This window comes from Apteryx mantelli, chromosome 3 (genome assembly GCF_036417845.1).
Source record: "Apteryx mantelli isolate bAptMan1 chromosome 3, bAptMan1.hap1, whole genome shotgun sequence".
NCBI classification, from domain to species: domain Eukaryota; kingdom Metazoa; phylum Chordata; class Aves; order Apterygiformes; family Apterygidae; genus Apteryx; species Apteryx mantelli.
Window position 1 is genome coordinate 18,395,552 of NC_089980.1, and position 16,465 is coordinate 18,412,016.

At 38.0% G+C, this 16,465-nt stretch overlaps 1 protein-coding gene across 4 annotated transcripts in view; it reads right to left on the reverse strand.

Annotated features, from left to right (window-relative positions):
• Nucleotides 1-1,633: 1,633 nt before the first annotated feature.
• AFTPH (aftiphilin) overlaps nucleotides 1,634-16,465 on the reverse strand; it is a 48,600-nt gene continuing 33,768 nt past the window's right edge. For 2 of the 4 annotated variants that reach the window (XM_067292788.1, XM_067292786.1), the window contains 4 exons: nucleotides 14,481-14,541; nucleotides 12,765-12,848; nucleotides 8,713-8,836; nucleotides 1,634-2,843 (listed from right to left, as the gene is read on the reverse strand). In XM_067292788.1, coding sequence (XP_067148889.1) covers nucleotides 2,699-2,843; nucleotides 8,713-8,836; nucleotides 12,765-12,848; nucleotides 14,481-14,541 — 414 coding nt within the window. In that variant the 3' untranslated portion in view covers nucleotides 1,634-2,698. The remainder of the gene's footprint in view (nucleotides 2,844-8,712; nucleotides 8,837-12,764; nucleotides 12,849-14,480; nucleotides 14,542-16,465) is intronic. The other 2 variants (XM_067292789.1, XM_067292787.1) reach the window with 1 other exon arrangement.

Genomic DNA, 16,465 nt, shown 5'->3' on the forward strand with positions numbered 1-16,465 from the left:
GTAGCCAGACCTGTTGGACAAAACCTGCTGCGTAAGAACAAAGCTGCCTTTACAAGACAGGAGAGAGGCAGAAGAGCCCGTCTGTCCATCCCACAATTGACGAGAATTGTGGCATCAGCCACAATAGAAATCTCCTTTTCCCCCCCACCACTTCTCTGCCCTCCCCCGTGTACGCTGAGCCATGAGTACTGCACTTGGAGACTTGGAAGACAAATGGGCAGCTGCCTCTAGAGGCAATTGTGAGGAGACTAAAGATCAACTTGCAGCTGGCACTTCCACCCCCACCTCTCCTCACTACTTTAGTCCACTTGCTGCCAGACAAGGATCATGAGTCAGCTCCCGAACATATTCTCCTTGAAACAATGGCTACAGCTCTCTGTGGCGACTATACCACTATTCTGCCTCCGAGGGACACACTACAGCTCTGAAAACAAAAGGACTGATTTTCACCTACAGCAGCCTACTACCAGAACTGAATGACGTATAAGCTGCATGGGAAAATATTACGCTAAACCTGTGAGATTACTGAAGCTAATTTTGAGGTGAAACAGGCATGAAGACAGTGCTGTAATGAAAAGTTTGCAGAAGAAGCAAATGTAAGTTTTGGAGGGATATATGGTAAAGCAGATGGCTTTTGCATAAGCCCTTTCAACTACAAAAGGGTGTGGTTTTATACCACAGCACTGTATGCTGCAGCACTAATCAGAAAGCAAAGAAAGCAGTTTAGGCTTTACAGACTAACTTTATCACAACAGTGGGAGCTGCTCTTTAAATTCTGAATAGCCACCGCTCACTGAAACTCCTGTGTTCACCAAGATGGAACAACAGCACTAATCTCAAGCATATTTCAAGAGGATCGCTTAGGACAACATTTCACCTTATCAGCTAAAGATACTGAACTCAAACTCTAACTTTGCTGACCCAAGTGCTGACAGACTACAAAGAATTCAAAGAAGAGGTAAAGAATGCATTGGAAATTTGTCAGAACTAGGTCTTACCTGATGAACTGGCGGTGACTACTGAACACTTAAGTAGCTGTGCACACAGTTAAGGTTAGACATGGAGAGTCTACGCTCATGCAAAGCACCCTGAAGAAACATCAGCACTCGGAGCATGCCTTACCTGCAGACAGTCTACTCTGCACACAGTCCACCCATATCCTCTGAAGAGATGTTGCTGGAAGAGCTACAGTGCAAACTAACATACTAGGAAATTTAAGTGTATGTTACATTAACATTTTTAGTTCTAACTGGGAAGTAGGCAAAACCAGTTATCCTTTCTCACTTCAACCTGATTTTTTTTTTTTTTAAACAGTTCAGTATTGCCAATTACTTTGAAGAAGCCACTAACCCAAAATACCAATGTGTCTTGAGCCATAGGGCCCTACAACCCAGAAGGCAAGCCAGAGGCAGAAATAAAAGACTACATCATAACACATTCAAAGAGACGGGACAACTGAAGAGAAGTCTGGCTCCTCCTTGTGCAGGACCCAGATAGCTGTGTTTTGTGGGACTGTGCAACATAAATCAGAAGGTTCTGCTGTTAATACAGTGCATCAGTTTTACTGTCAACAGTAACAAGACTTACGTATACATTCTCTATAAAAAGATAGCAGACTATATGCATATATATATATCTTTTAAATTATTTTATTTTGTGTAAGCTAAAAGGAAATTTACACACTTAAATCTCAAAAGACCTTGGGCATGCACATTGACCTTTTTAGAGGTTCTTCTACATAGCTCTCTTTTTTCCATAGGAATTTCCCCAAACATTTACAACCCATAGTTTTTACTGTATATACAGCCTAAAACCATAGCAATCTATGATTATGTCATTTTACACTGTGCAAAATCAAACATAGGAATAGTGGTACAACAAAACAAAAATTAACAGGTAAATTTCATTGTAAGACATTCATATAGTTTTGGTCCTTCTTTCCCAAATCAAACTGATTGAATGCAGACAACCTTCTAACGACCCCAGAAATCAAGTGTTTAGACAGTGATCCATAACCGGAACGAGAGGTTACTGACAACATACCTTTCAAAAGGCTATATTGTGACAGAGCCATACTGTTGAAGTTTAAGAACATAAAAACTGATCAGCCAACCCACCAACTGGAGGGGGAGAGAAGGGAAGGAGGAGGAGAAGGAAAAAAAGAAAAACACACCTTAAGGTAGCTAGAACAGAAAAGAAATTATTGGGTTTTAAAGAAACAACTGAAAATCCACAAAGGAACAATGTAACCTTTTGTTTTTTTCAGCAACAAGTGTTTTAATATATGCAAGAAAGAAAGAAAGATGCTCAATGCAATCTGAAAACCTTTAAAGGGGACTTCACAGACCGTGAAGATTGAAGTTTTCATTATGTGTTTCTAGGATTTTTTTTTTTTTTAACTTTTTAAAGTTTTGTAAGAAGGACACCACCAGTGTATTTCACAAAGACATAAATGTATACACCCCAGCACAACAAAAAGAATAGATCTTCAAAAAGATTCACCCCCAATTATTTACATTTTTCTCTAATATAAATTTAGGACTCCAGTATGTAAATAAATATACATTACTATGTATACCTTTCTAGTGCTGCTTACCAACAAATCATCTGAACTTGAATTTTATTAAAGCAAGATTGCTTTTTATGACCCACAGAGGGAAGAAAAAAAATCAATAGAAAATGTCCAATTCACATCACTTTAGTCTACCTTTTCTTGGCAGCTTGTTGAAGGTGTTAATGTGGCTGGGAACATCAACACCTTGGCATGCATGAAAGTTAAGTCAGGAAGGCTAGAAATCACCTTGGCAGCCTCTTCACTAAGATGTTCTTCCTTTTTAGGCTTCCTGTTGAGAAGAAAAGAAAAAAAGTGCATTAATCCAGTACCTGATTTCCTTTGGATCACTGAAAGAATCACTGATGGAAGCAAGGTTCTGCGAGTTTGTCTCCCATTGGCAGGCACTTCTGTGTAAGCTATTTGAAGCTACTCAAATGTTATAGTACCTACCTGCCTACCCACAAAATGTTAACACGGAAAATCAGCAAACTGTTCCTGAATATTGTTGCTATGAGGGAAAAATGATTTCCTACTCTTTTTTTTTTTTTTTTTTTGCCCGTTCCAATGTACCTTTCTGGGACTACTCACTTGAGTATTTTAGAACTAATACTTCTGTTGTTTTACCCTCTTCAAGACCTTTATAGTCTTTCAATATAGCATGGAACACCTTGAAAGGACATTAAGAAGTGCCTAATTTAATACCTTTAAAATAAAAGGGAAGGTACCTGCATTGTATTTCTGCCACAGCCTTACTTAGATTATACACCATACTGCTCTACACCATGATCCACAAACCCTTTTTTCCCCCAGGTCTCATCATCAGCAAAAAGTGGCTCACAACTTGTAGCTGTTTGCTTGGAAGTGCAGTAGTATGTGGGGCCAAAACGAAACACTCACCAGTTTGGGAATCACTGTTTACTTTTCCTTTTGCACCCTTTACAGCAATTACTGAACACAAATGAATAAAGATGTCTGAATCCCATGTCCCTTGGTTTGCACTACTACACAAGAAACTCATATTTCTTAAATAAAATGAAGTCTGGCACAGGCTGTTACGAAAGACCAAACACCCATACTTTTCATGCTCATAGCTTATCTTGAAGAACACTGGCTATTACTAGGAAAACTGAATATTCCACCAATTATTCCAGTTCCAAAAAGGCATTTACTACCCTCTGCAATGACATTAAAAATTCTAGCTAAATAAGCTCCCCCTTCTTTGGGGCAAAAAGCAGAGACAAAAGGCTTCAACCACATAAACTACCTCATTCTAGAACATTTCAGAAATTTCCTATTTTTTGTCTTAGTTACAGGCTTTAAATTGAGCCCATGACAGGGCAATCACCACACTGATCATGTACAGCAGCATGTACTCATGTCTTTTTGTCAGCACCCACCAGGATTGCTCTCTTAGCTGACCAGAAATCAGGAAAAAGCAAGGGGCTATGTGTTTTGCTTCAGCAGCAGTCTCAGAATTTCCTGGCTAGGGGGAAAGAAAGAAAGAAAGAGAGGAGAAGAAAAAAAAAACAAGAAAACCCACAACCCGGATTCAAACTCATCCTTGACATCACCGATCATCGTGTTGACACTGAACTATCGCTTTTGTTTGCTACTTGGAATCTCCACTTGATGAAAGATCTCTAGATGAGGCAGTCTAGATACTAAATCTGACCTTCCTTCATGAGAATAGCAGTATTTTCTTTTCGCTGCTGCAGTGGAATTTCATGAGCCACTGAATAGGCAGATTACCAAATTCTGGAGGATAAACAAAGCTGTGTGCTGGATTTACTGAAGAAAGAAGCAGAGAGCCAATATGTGCCTCCTTGCCTAACAACTTCACAGGCAGCTCTGTTTGCACTCGAAGAGGACTATCTCTGAGCTGTTGAAATGCGGTTGTCACCCACCACTCTGTTATCAGTATCTGGTGCCACTATTAGTAATCGCTTACCACAAGCCTCTTAAAGGTACAAACTCCTGGCGATCAAGGACTTGCAGGCACAGCTAACAAAGGAGCGTTTGACAGAGGAAGCCAAAGGAAGAGGGCTGATTCGGAGATCTGCATTAAAAGGAGTTCCTGCAATTGTCACCAGGCACCAAGATGGAGCTCACACACTCCTTGCTATTTATACGCCTCTTCCTCCTCTGCTCAACTGTGTCATGCTAAGGAACGGCACTGCTGGGACCCAGAGACAGCGCTGCATTTCGTTCAGTGGGCGTACAGAGGACCTTTATCACAGGATGATGCTCCGGCTCTTGCTGTACTAGCTAGCGTCTGCAACACCACCGCAGAATGTGCACGCCAGTGAGCACAGTCAGATGCTCCCTTCCTAGCTTGGAGGCCCTGTCCAATAATCTATCTACTTAATGTGCTCTGTAAAAAGTATCTGATGGAGAAAAGGCTAATATGCTTATAGAGCAAAAATTATTTAGCTGTGACCAAGCTACAGCTATGGATACAACCACTTGGTAATGAGGCTCAAAACTTTTTGAAATCATCCCAGCACAAAGGGGAATGGGACTGGCTAATGTCTCCATTCCTCTATGGAGAGGCACAGGTTTCTCCAGAAGAAATAAAACTGGACACTGCATGTGTTCTTCCTGGATAACAGAGCAGTCAGCACCTTTGGTAGCAAATATCGCCAAGCCAACCCTAAAGAATTGCTCACTAGTCTCTAAACTTAAAAGACAAAGTGTTATCATCGCTCCAAGCTGTTTTTACCCTTGAGACCTACCAAATTGCCTAACAACTGTGTGTGGAGATGAGGACCATTTTGATGGAAGCAAGAGAAATAACCATATGAGCCGCATTAATTCCAGTCACCAATTTCACTAAAGATGTTCCCACAGTCAAGAGCTTCTCTTGCTAAACCCTGGTCCATGGGGGGCCATTGCAGAGCTTCTCCTGCTCATGCAGTCTTAATTTCTAGCTACCTTGGCTCACAGAACTGACACTCAAATGAGCAGACTGTGAGTGGCAGCTGTACTACTTTTACCTGCTTTGGAAATATACCTTTAATTTCTAAAGCGTGCAAGGACCTGGTCCTGGCTCAAAACAGGGTCCTGCCTCCTTCAGGTTTTGGAACTGCCTCCTGCAGAACACTTTGCCCCATTCATCACTTCTCTTACGCTATGCTACATTCCCTCCCAAGGCACTCCAGACAGAGGGAATATCTTTCCCAGAACAGTTATGCCAATCCCTCTACCTGTTGGCATGAACTTTCCTTTTTAAAGGTACGTGTACACCAAGCTGCAAGAAATTAGCCAGACTGACAGGCAGGAAAGTTGCTGGGAGAAAATTTAGCAAGAAATATGGAATGCCTCAATACCCAACTGTTCTGGTTTACATTCCAACCTTTTCCTGCAGCACTCAATCTTTCAGGACTTCAGTGATATCCTATGTTTGCAAAGAGTTTTGTGGACAGTACCAAAAAAACCCAGGCTCTAAAAGCAATGAGTTATTATAGATATGCACTTCAAAAAAAAAAAAAAAAAAAAAAAAATTCACTCCGCAATTAAGAGTTAGCCTGCTCCATCCAACACTGCCCACAAGGAATATTTACAGTTTAAATCAGGTTTTCAGCCATTTCTTGGAAATGTATCAGCGCTCTGCTTTCCTTCAAAGAGACAGCAGATAAACTTTGATCTCTGCCAATTCTACGGAATTAGGCAAGACTGCAGAATCTCAAGTGGAGCGCTGTACTGGATCGCTGACCTTAACCTTTACTGCTACCTTTAAGGTTTCATACCCAAGCTGGGAAATTTGATCAATTTTCTTCCCCTCCTCTCCCAACATTTGCTTTCCAGCTGCCAGTTAGCAGTTTGTGAGCAAAAGATGGAGCTAGTTCAAACAAATAGGACTCTTCATATGGCCTCCCACCGCTGAGCAATGACATTTTCACTTGAAACTCCACCCTCAAGGATCCTGAGTTCAGATGAGTTACAGACAAATAAAGTCTTAACGCAATTAAAGTTGCTATCAGAGTGGTGTGAAGCCACTGGCTACATCGTGCCCTGATCAGTTGTCAGGGATGGCTAATAATCTGCATTTCCAGGCTGGCGCATGAATGCCATCTTTGATGAGTTGGCTGTATCCAGCCACTTCTATTTTAAAGGCTCCAGTTCATTACAAAAGAATAAAAAGAAAAAATGTAATTGTGTTTACAAAAAAAAAAAAGCTAACACACTGCAGAGTATTTGGCATACTGCTGAGGCCCCCTCATATCTCTGAAGGTTTCTACCTTGAAAAATGGAAAAACAGACTGTTCCCCCCCCACCCAGAGAGCATGAAATGGGAAAAGAGAAAAAAAAATTGGAATTTTTAAAATTCAGAGTTAACAGAAAACTTCCAAAATTTACTTAACACTGAAAACGGCTGCTTTAAAACAGCTAGGCTATGTGTATCTGAACTCAACAATTAAGGTCTAAGGTCCCCAGCCTCTCCCTACAGCCTGCTATATTCCTATAGCACAGGAACTAGAACAACTTCGTATCACTATTCAATCGGCTCAAGATTGGGAGAAGAACTTTGGTGCCAGAAAAAACAAAAATACAGGAAAACGAGGGTGAACATTCTTTTGAGCAAAGCAGACTCCTTTGCTCATTTGTAGATAAAACACAAGCTAAGACTTCTCAAAGGTCTGCCTACCTGCCTACCAGCAGGTACAAATCTATGAATGGACGTGAAGAAAATAATAAATATATATTTGGATTTTGTATGGTCTGCTGTGAATTTGCGGTTACTTTTTAATTAGACATAGAATATATTAAAAAAATTTCAACTGTAACTATGTTTTTTAAGTAATGAAAGTCAAACTTTCTCACTAGTGCATTTTCAGAAAGAGTGTAAAGCTTCAGGCACCCTCTGGATAGCAAAATAGCCAAGCAAAAGCCAAGAAATCAAATCTGCATTGAGGTGTGGAGTTCCCTCTACTGGTTCTCATTTGAAATTTCATGGCCTGTTAATCGTTCTTTTATTCAGTATTAACTCTGAAGTTTCGCACTGCAGGAAAACTAGCCAGATAGTTTTCCCAAAGAAAGAACATGTTTTGAAAGAGCTCTTGTGAATTCTAGTTTTAGCTATTTTGAGAAAGCCTAGCATCCCCAGTCATCACAAATCACCACATACTCTGCAATTCTCTTCAACCATGCCTCTTTTTAAAGTGCTTTGCTCCATAGAAACACATCTGTTTAGTTTTAGAGGGTTGAATAAATTCCTCAGAGTGCGAATATGTTACTGTTCATTATTTGAAAAGTAACTATATTTATAAACATCTATAAAATAGGCAGGCAATTCCTCAACAATGGAACGTTCTACTGTGTCACTCTGATTCTTTAATGGGCGCAGCCATTAATTACGTGCTAAGACAGTCGGGGATCCTACTGCTAAAACATACAAATTCAAAAAATAAACCCAAAAGAATACAAGCTTATAAACGGAGAGAGTCTTCTGGCCTCATTAAACAGGCATTTGACATCTGAAGCCTGTATATATACTCTACCTACAGAAAAAAATGCATCTAGAAGAACTTCACATGAGATCCATGAAGCAGAAAGGACACCCTAAACCAACTACAGAAACTCCATGTTTATTCCTTATGAAATGGCTTGTAATGACAAAAAAGTGAACCTCACGTTTCACTGAAGTCTTGCCAGGCACCAGAACTACATGCAAAGGGACAAACGTTGCTTTTTAGAAGTCAGAGTTTACCATTTTACTTGTGGAACTTTCCATATCTATAAATTAAGTAAAGGAAATTAAAAGGGTCTTCTGTCAAAGTCCTAGGAGCTTGAACTACATTCAGTTTAGTTCAGTTTATCCTTCCATTCTCAGAAACCAGTTTTAGGGTGTTTTTTTTGTTTTGTTTTTTTTTCTCCAGAAGGTCTCTTCCAATTCAGCCCTTGGCTCTAGCTTTTAAGCTTGCATCCTGCTGCCTTTTTTCTGTCACCTCACAAACTGTTTCCCAGTTTATTTTAGAGTTTGGTGTTAATTTGAAATAGGAACAACAGTACTGTGAATTTCATATTTGCAACTTTCATTTACATCTTAAACGTAAACCTTTTCTTCATCCAAGAACTTGTGACCCAAAATGGCACACCCATTCCCTCCTCACATTTTGAGCCATCCTTAGTGTTAAAAGCAAGCAACAAACATTCTTTACCTTGTGGATGTGCTTGCCTTCTCCACGGTGGACATGAGTCTTGCAAATGCATCTGCCACTCTGTTGCTCGTATTGGAAGTTTCCAGTTTTGAGGTTGTCAATTCATACAACTCTGGATCCACACCTTAGAGTACAAAACGATAATCAGCAATGGTTGGAGGCAAGTATATCCATAATTAGCCACAGACCAACTTGCTACAGACTCTGTTTTCTGTAAACATCTGAATCGTTTAAAATTTCAAGATACGTGAAAACAACATGATGGGACACGTCTGTTTCTAAAACAAAGTCCTCTCCCCACCCTTTTCACAGGAGCTTTTATAGCTGCACCTCAAAAAAACCACACACACTGGATTAAGATTGGCATACAAGGTCTCAGCCTAAGAGTAAATATTTAAAAAATTTGGTTACACCTGTAAGAATGTCAGCTGTGTAAAACTGATTGTTTTGATTAGTTTCAACTCAACTGTTTCTACTAAAGAAAGCTGCATGTTAAGAGTGACCGGCTCTTTAATAAGAAATTATACACTATATTGGCATGCATTTTAATGAGTTTAATATCTTGCTTTGTATAAGCAGTTGGCTTAAAAGTTTCTTCAAAGTGAGGAAAAACAGTGTTTATAATACATACAAGTGGAATGGCATTAAAAGTTACATAATATTTAAAATGCTACCAAAACTTTTGGTCTGTGCTCCCTTTTCATCTTTCAGATATTTATAGAGCACCAAATATCTGGATGTTTCAGCCTTGATTTCTTAGTTTCAGATATCTTAGGTCAGATACTGAATTCTGACATCATTTAATTTGCAAATGAATTTCAAATTTTAGCAGCAGAGATCATTCCGAAAACAATGCAAACAATGGAACTTCATCAAGAAAATCACAGATACGGGTGAAATTCTGCCTGTTTAAGATCAAGCACTGCATCTCAGTAGGAAGTTCATTAGCTCTAGAATCTCCAGGTATTATCTCTATTTTTTTTAGTCTCTAGAAATTAGAATTATTAAAACATATCAGGAGGAAAGACTTAAAATACATCTTGTTCCTCTGAAGCATTTTAAATTGCTGATGTTCCTCTAGTTACAATTTCAGCTATTTTATGCTTCATGGATTTAAGTGAAGTTCACATATACTTCAATCACAATTACAGATATTTTTCAAAAAGAGTGTAAAATTTTAGTACCCAAAGATTACAGCAGCATCTTGTTTTACAGACTCCTGCATTCTAAACAAGGTAACGTTGATGTGAGCGGGTTTGGACAACACAGAAGCATTTCATACTACAGCAGAACAAACGCTGCAAATACCTGGACACGACAGTACCATGTAGCTACCTAATATAAAAAGAAATACTTATAACCTGATGTGTTGATGACTTTACCCAGTCTACCTGCTTGGTTCAAGACATTTTTAGATGTATTCCATACCAAGAAGTTACCAAATCAGAAAAATCCCTGTGCCTATCATCCTTCCTTGTCCCTCCTGTAATTCGATACTATGTATGCAAACAGATGAGGTTAATAATCCTCATGAGTGCTTTGCACCAACTCTTTCCAAGCAGCATCTTGACCATTCATCATCGCTGCACAAGTTAAATGCTCCTTCAGTGTTAGGAAACTAAGCCAATCAAAAAGTGAAATTAAGAAAATAGTCTGGTTAAGCTGCAGAGGGGAAAAAAAATTGCTTTGTTTAATAGAGGTTCGCTGGAAAATAATCAGCTCTCTTTTTAGCCCACACTTTTAGTCCGGATTCACAAAATTAAGTTGCATCCAGTTTCATGCACCACAAAGAAAGATGTACTGTACTGAGACCAGTATACCGTGTTTTTTTTTTAGTATTGTCAGATGTTTACAGAACTTGGAAATAGGAAAAAGCCGAACTATTCCATAGAATATCCACTTTCAAACAGGGAGAGGAAGACTTGAAGTAATACACTTTGACTTGCAGAAGCCTGTGAAATCCCATTAAGGTACAAATTGTAAAAATAATTGAAACAAGGAATCCTTTGACATGCAACTCTGCAACAAACATAAAATGCAACCTTATAAGTTACATCATTTAGATATTCACATTTAAGGTCCTGAATTCATTTTCACTGGAATGTGATTTATGTCACTGCTCAATTTACAGATCTGTTAGAGATACCCTTTAACTCAGCTACATTTATGCTAAATTATCAACACAAAAAAAACCCCAACACACTAAGTCTGTCGGAACATACGGGAACTGAGCCACTCCCTGTTAATGACTTAGAATGAAACGTTTTATTAAAAGTTATTTTGGATCAGACTGTGAAGAATACAGTATAGGTCTAGAACAAGTAAAACTAAGGTCTTCAGAGAAAGAACAAACTTTTACTACTGATAAAGTTTCTTCTTGAAACCAAAAGTTCTAATAATTTGTCTTTCAATTACAGTAATTAAAAAGCTCACTTTGTTTTTATTAGAGTTGCATATTCTCCATTTTATTGAAATGATCAGAGAATAGCTAAGGAAAGCACTGCAAAACCTTAATGAGATATTTGAGGAAAGTTAGCCAAACAAACCCCACACAAAGCTCCTAAACACACACACACAAACACACGAGCTGCAAGCCAAGGAACAAATGACTTTCCCAGAAACAAGTCAGGAAGAAAGAAAAGCAAAAACTGAAAACATAAAAACAGGCAGAATACGGCATACCAGAGAAGGTGGTTATACCTGTACTTGACAAAACAAAAAAAGTGCAATGAAAGGAAAAGAGAGCATCTCTTAAGCAATCACTTCAAGTGTGCACAGCAGCAGGATACAAGAATGCACCTGACTGTATGAGCAGTAGCAGGATACAGGTACTGGGTACTGATGATTTGCTACTATTTTGATAAACTTGCACACTTCTAAAAGGGTTTTATAAGCCATCTGTACGGCTCAAGCATCCTGACTTTGCCACCTACCACTTTTCACAGCAAACCTGCGATCTTTCACCTGACAACAACGTTTCTCAAGGGGGGAACAAAAGTACATTTGGAATGCAATGCTATAAAGTTGCCTTTAATGATCAGATTCCAAAATTAAAAAGCATTTTTTAAAAACTAAAATACAATAAATAAGAAACCAGTTTTTTAAAGAGATTCCCCCCCCCAAATTAAAATCACAAAGAGGAGAAGAACCTTCCTGTTAGGGAAGTGAATGTCATTGCTTCCCAATTGTACTAGGGCATTGTACTGAAAAGATATTTATCTACTTAACCTATGCATCGGGATTAATCCCCGAGATATTCCCTGAAATTCCTGCAGAAATTTATTCAGAGTGTAGGTTTTCACAAGCTCACACAAAATATGCAAAGCATGTCAAAACCGTATGATAAATGAATTCAATTACTTTCATATTTTATTGAAAGGAGAAAGTGGTATTTTCATCTCCTTTTCAAGAGTAAATTGCAGATAAAGAGCTTTAGTTTTAAAATTAACATACATAAACTTCTAATGCCGCACAAATATGCAACTATCCTTGTTTTCCGTTATGAATGTTGTTAAAACACTTTTTTCACTGTATCACTAACATGAGCAGTTTCACAACAAAAAGAATTACAGCTCCCTTGTAGCAGCACATACCAGCTGGGTTGTGATACGTTAACCCCATAGCTTTATACTCGCACACAACTTCCAAATAACATAACTGTCTCTAAATTATAGAATTATTAAATAAAAGCAGGAACAATCCTTGTTTTTTGAAATAGTTACCTCTACATTTTCCAATTATTCTCAAGTACTTAGAAACATTAACTTTTAAAATTTCTCATTTGAAACAAGTGTTTTAACATCTTATTTGCAAAAGCGTAAGAGCCATTCATTCAACACGTGACAATACAGAGCTGACAGTACCTTTTAAATACTTCGCACTTGATACAAAACATCAGAAAACAGAACACAGATTAAAAGAAAAAGGCAGCAGAAAGACATTTTAGGAAACAATGTAAAATTTCTCCTTGTTTATAGGAAAGTCAAGTGATGTGCTCATGCTTTTAGTAAGTTGTTATAATATTACAGTTGTGGTTTTAACACTCTGCTGACCTGGGATTGTGGTGGTGCTGCTAGAGCTACTGTCATCCACGGGCCCAAAGAAATCAAGGTTCAGAAGAGTGGAACCTCCACTAGCTTGAAATTCAGTGACCGTGTTGGTAGGCAGCCATATAGAAGGTAAGCCAAGGGAGGGGTTTATGTGTAAAAAGGGGTAAGACACACACTTGAACATGCAAGTTATAATTAGTACTCAGTACACAATTTAAAAATTGACATGAAAACAATGCTTACAGTATTAGTTTGTACCTTCTAAAATGTTAACAACTTAATTCAATGCACACTTCCTCATGTACAATGCAGCAAGGAAATCAACACTAGTAACTTTAAAATAGAAATATTTATTTCAATCTAAAAATGAAAGAGAACCAGCAAGACCCAGAGAGAAAGATGTGACCAGTTAAAGGGAAACAATATATAGGTCAGTTGGTAATTAGACTACAATGGGCTTTTTCTCCCCTCCTTGAAACTGAAAGTCATTCTTTCACCAGGAAGACTTAGCAGGTCCCCAAACAGCGAAGAACCAAAAAACTAACAAGTTTCATTTATCAGCTTTAAGTGCTGCCTTACCATTATCTTAAAACAATGTAAACACATGGTAACAAATGCCACTATTACATCCAGTTCCGCACTGGTAAGTTATACTGTTCCCCTTTAGTACTAAAACAGAAATCAAACCAAGATACATTTGAAAGAAGTTGTTTGTTAAAAAAAAGCACGATGATTTGACTGAAGTAATAAGACACCAGACAACAGCGAAAGGGTCCATCCAGGCTTTCCTTCAGCACCATGATATCGCTATCCACATTGTCCAGTCTACCTGTTCTGAACAACACTGCGAAGCAACACCAACGGAGTAAGAGATTCAGTTTATTTTAGCCTGCTTTTGAGCCACTGAATTAACTGTTGTTAGCAGGCTCCTCTTACAGGTGTCACTGTCTTCACACGTTTCTAGTCTGCCAATCAAATGAATTTTCAAAACTTGTTTTATTTCCTTTGCATAAGCTTACATTTCTGAGACTGGAGGTGGTGGCAAAACTCACTTCTCTATTAAAATAGACACGGGTGAAGATCTTTTATGCGGTAACTATATACACTTATAGATACAAATAAGCCGTAGCCACCTCTTTGATCTAATATATTAGCTATAATTAGCTTTGAGTTAAGCAAAAGTGGTAACAGATGAAGTCACAATTTTGAAATATAAAATATCTGTAAATCTGAAAACTTTCAGGTCAAGAAGTGTATCTTTTGCAAACAGTTTTTGGTTAAAATATTGTGCTTTGAAGTAGCCACTATACACAAGTTTGTCATTCAAAGGGTGTCTAAAGAGATAGTTCATGGGTGAAAAATACTTTTAAGAAGTAAAACTTGTCAATCTAAAATGCTCATTTATTCAGAGTTTCATTATGATCCGCAGTTGTATATAATGAAGTGTTAATATTGCAGCGGTGTGTCATTAGCATATGGCAGGAATCTAAAAATAATACTTAGTATTTTTAAGACCACATAATACTTCACATAGGGGCACAGTTAATCAGAAAGAAAGCCTGAATTTCCAAAGTTAGGAGTAAGAAATAATTTTTTTTATATATATATATGTGTGTGCGCATATATTTAAAAAAAATAATCAGCAGAGAGATGTTTGTCTGAACTTTGTAGCTTTCTTATCTCTAGCTCTGGTGCTAGAGGCTCTACGGAGAGACGTACCATCTAAAGGGTTAGTAAGGCCACTGCTACTCCAGTCAAACTGGACAGGTGGTAGAGATTCCTAGAGTTGAAAAGTCAGAAATCAGATTTTATAGTCAGTTCAGGTTACAACAATGTAAAGCAGTTCAAACAACAGATTCTTTAGTGCCGAAATACTAAAAAAGACAACTGAATGAGCAACCCCCAAGCCTTTAGGAGGTGAATATTTTCATAATATGTGCTAAAGATTCAAAGCAGATTTGTTCTACTAAATGAAGTCTCATTAAATTCCAAACAGTACATATTAGGTAACTTCTAACTTAAGCAAAAATTGCAAATTAACTAAATCATACGAATTGGATTAAAAAAAAACAAAAAACATTAAGACAGTTGAAAGTTAAGCTAGTATTTCTTTCATGGACAATGAGACATTTTGCATAAGAAGTTGTGTATACACAATTTGGAGGCCAATTTTAGAACAGGGTTATTAGTGAAAATTGTCTCCATATCCATGCTTTGACCTGATTATATACAGAAGCAGTTATTTACCACAAAAGAGCCCATAATTCTTTTTCTTTCTTTTTTAAGAGACATAACCCCTACAGGTGAGGGCCAAACTATTAAACAAACTTGTCTAAGAAAATCCTTCAACTTATTATCCTTTAATGATTAACTCATTTCAATATATAAACAAACCACTGGTAAAATGAACAAAATGAGCATGAAAACATTGACTCCTTGTGGGAGCCCATCCTTGCCTTTTCATTTCCTCTTGTTCAGCCTTTTGCACACACACACACACACACATAAATCAAGCAACAGGGACCATGTTTTACAAGGAATATATGTTCAGGTATAGAGCAGCTTGCAAGTGCTGTCCTCCTGTATTCTCAGGACACAAACCAATCGGACAGCATCAAAAATATATGGAATAAGTAGATCTTCCTACTTCAGTCCATTTCATTTCTGTTCTCTCCCCAGTGAAGTCAGTTGTCAAGAAGCACTGGGAAAGGACGTGCCTTCGACTTCAAGTTTGATAAAACTAGCAGAACAGTCACACTCATTATGGAAAAACAGCAACCAAAACTCTCTGCAAGATTACTGAAAACCCATCACTCTAGCTGTCAGGCTTTCAGTGGCTGAGCTATACATCTTGTTTTTGTAGCAAGCCAGGCTATTGAGTTTACTTTTAAAAGTCACAGCTATCAAGCACTGAAAAAATATGCAGATTCATGAATCAAGACTGCAGGAATCTGTGTTACCTGTTTGTACGGTTAAGCTAACTGTAAAAGGCTTTTGCTAGGTGATAGATGTTTATAGAAAGAAAAATAAAGGGAGCTGGAGGTTTCTGTATTTATTTATAGTAAAAGCCTTGCCTAGAGAAATCTTTCCTATCTAATGAGCTGGAAATATTTCTGTTACTGAGGAGTATAACTACAACAGTATTCACTCTATGGGCTTAAGGAGTTGATGCTACATTTTTCATTTTGTTTTGGTAATGAAATTACTGGCACTCAAATGACTTGCACAGAATAATAATGTTACTAGTGGGGAAGCTATACTTGATGAAGCAATGGTCACTATGATCAGGAGGATGTTTAGAGTTTGTCATACCTAAAATATATTAACGTTAAAAGGAGCTTTCACAAAGAAAAGGAGGCTAATTTAGTAGTTTTCTACGATGAGCAAAATGAGCTCGAAGTCAAACTATCTTCCCACCTATCCTCAGTTACTGAGGAAAGAACCCACAACATTTTTGTCTCAGCAGATTTTTGAGTTAGAACTGATGAGTGTGACAGAGTTGCATGGAAAAGGTGGTACCAATGACTGGCCAAGATTTTCCCTTTCATCACTACTTGATTCTCCAATTTACCAAGGAGAGGGCAAAGGATGTGTTCAATTCCTCCTAAAATGGGGAAAATAAAAATAACTCCAAATCAGTAAATATACTCTTCCACTCTGTAGGACGAGGTCATCCTGCTGACTTCAAACACTAGAAATTGCAA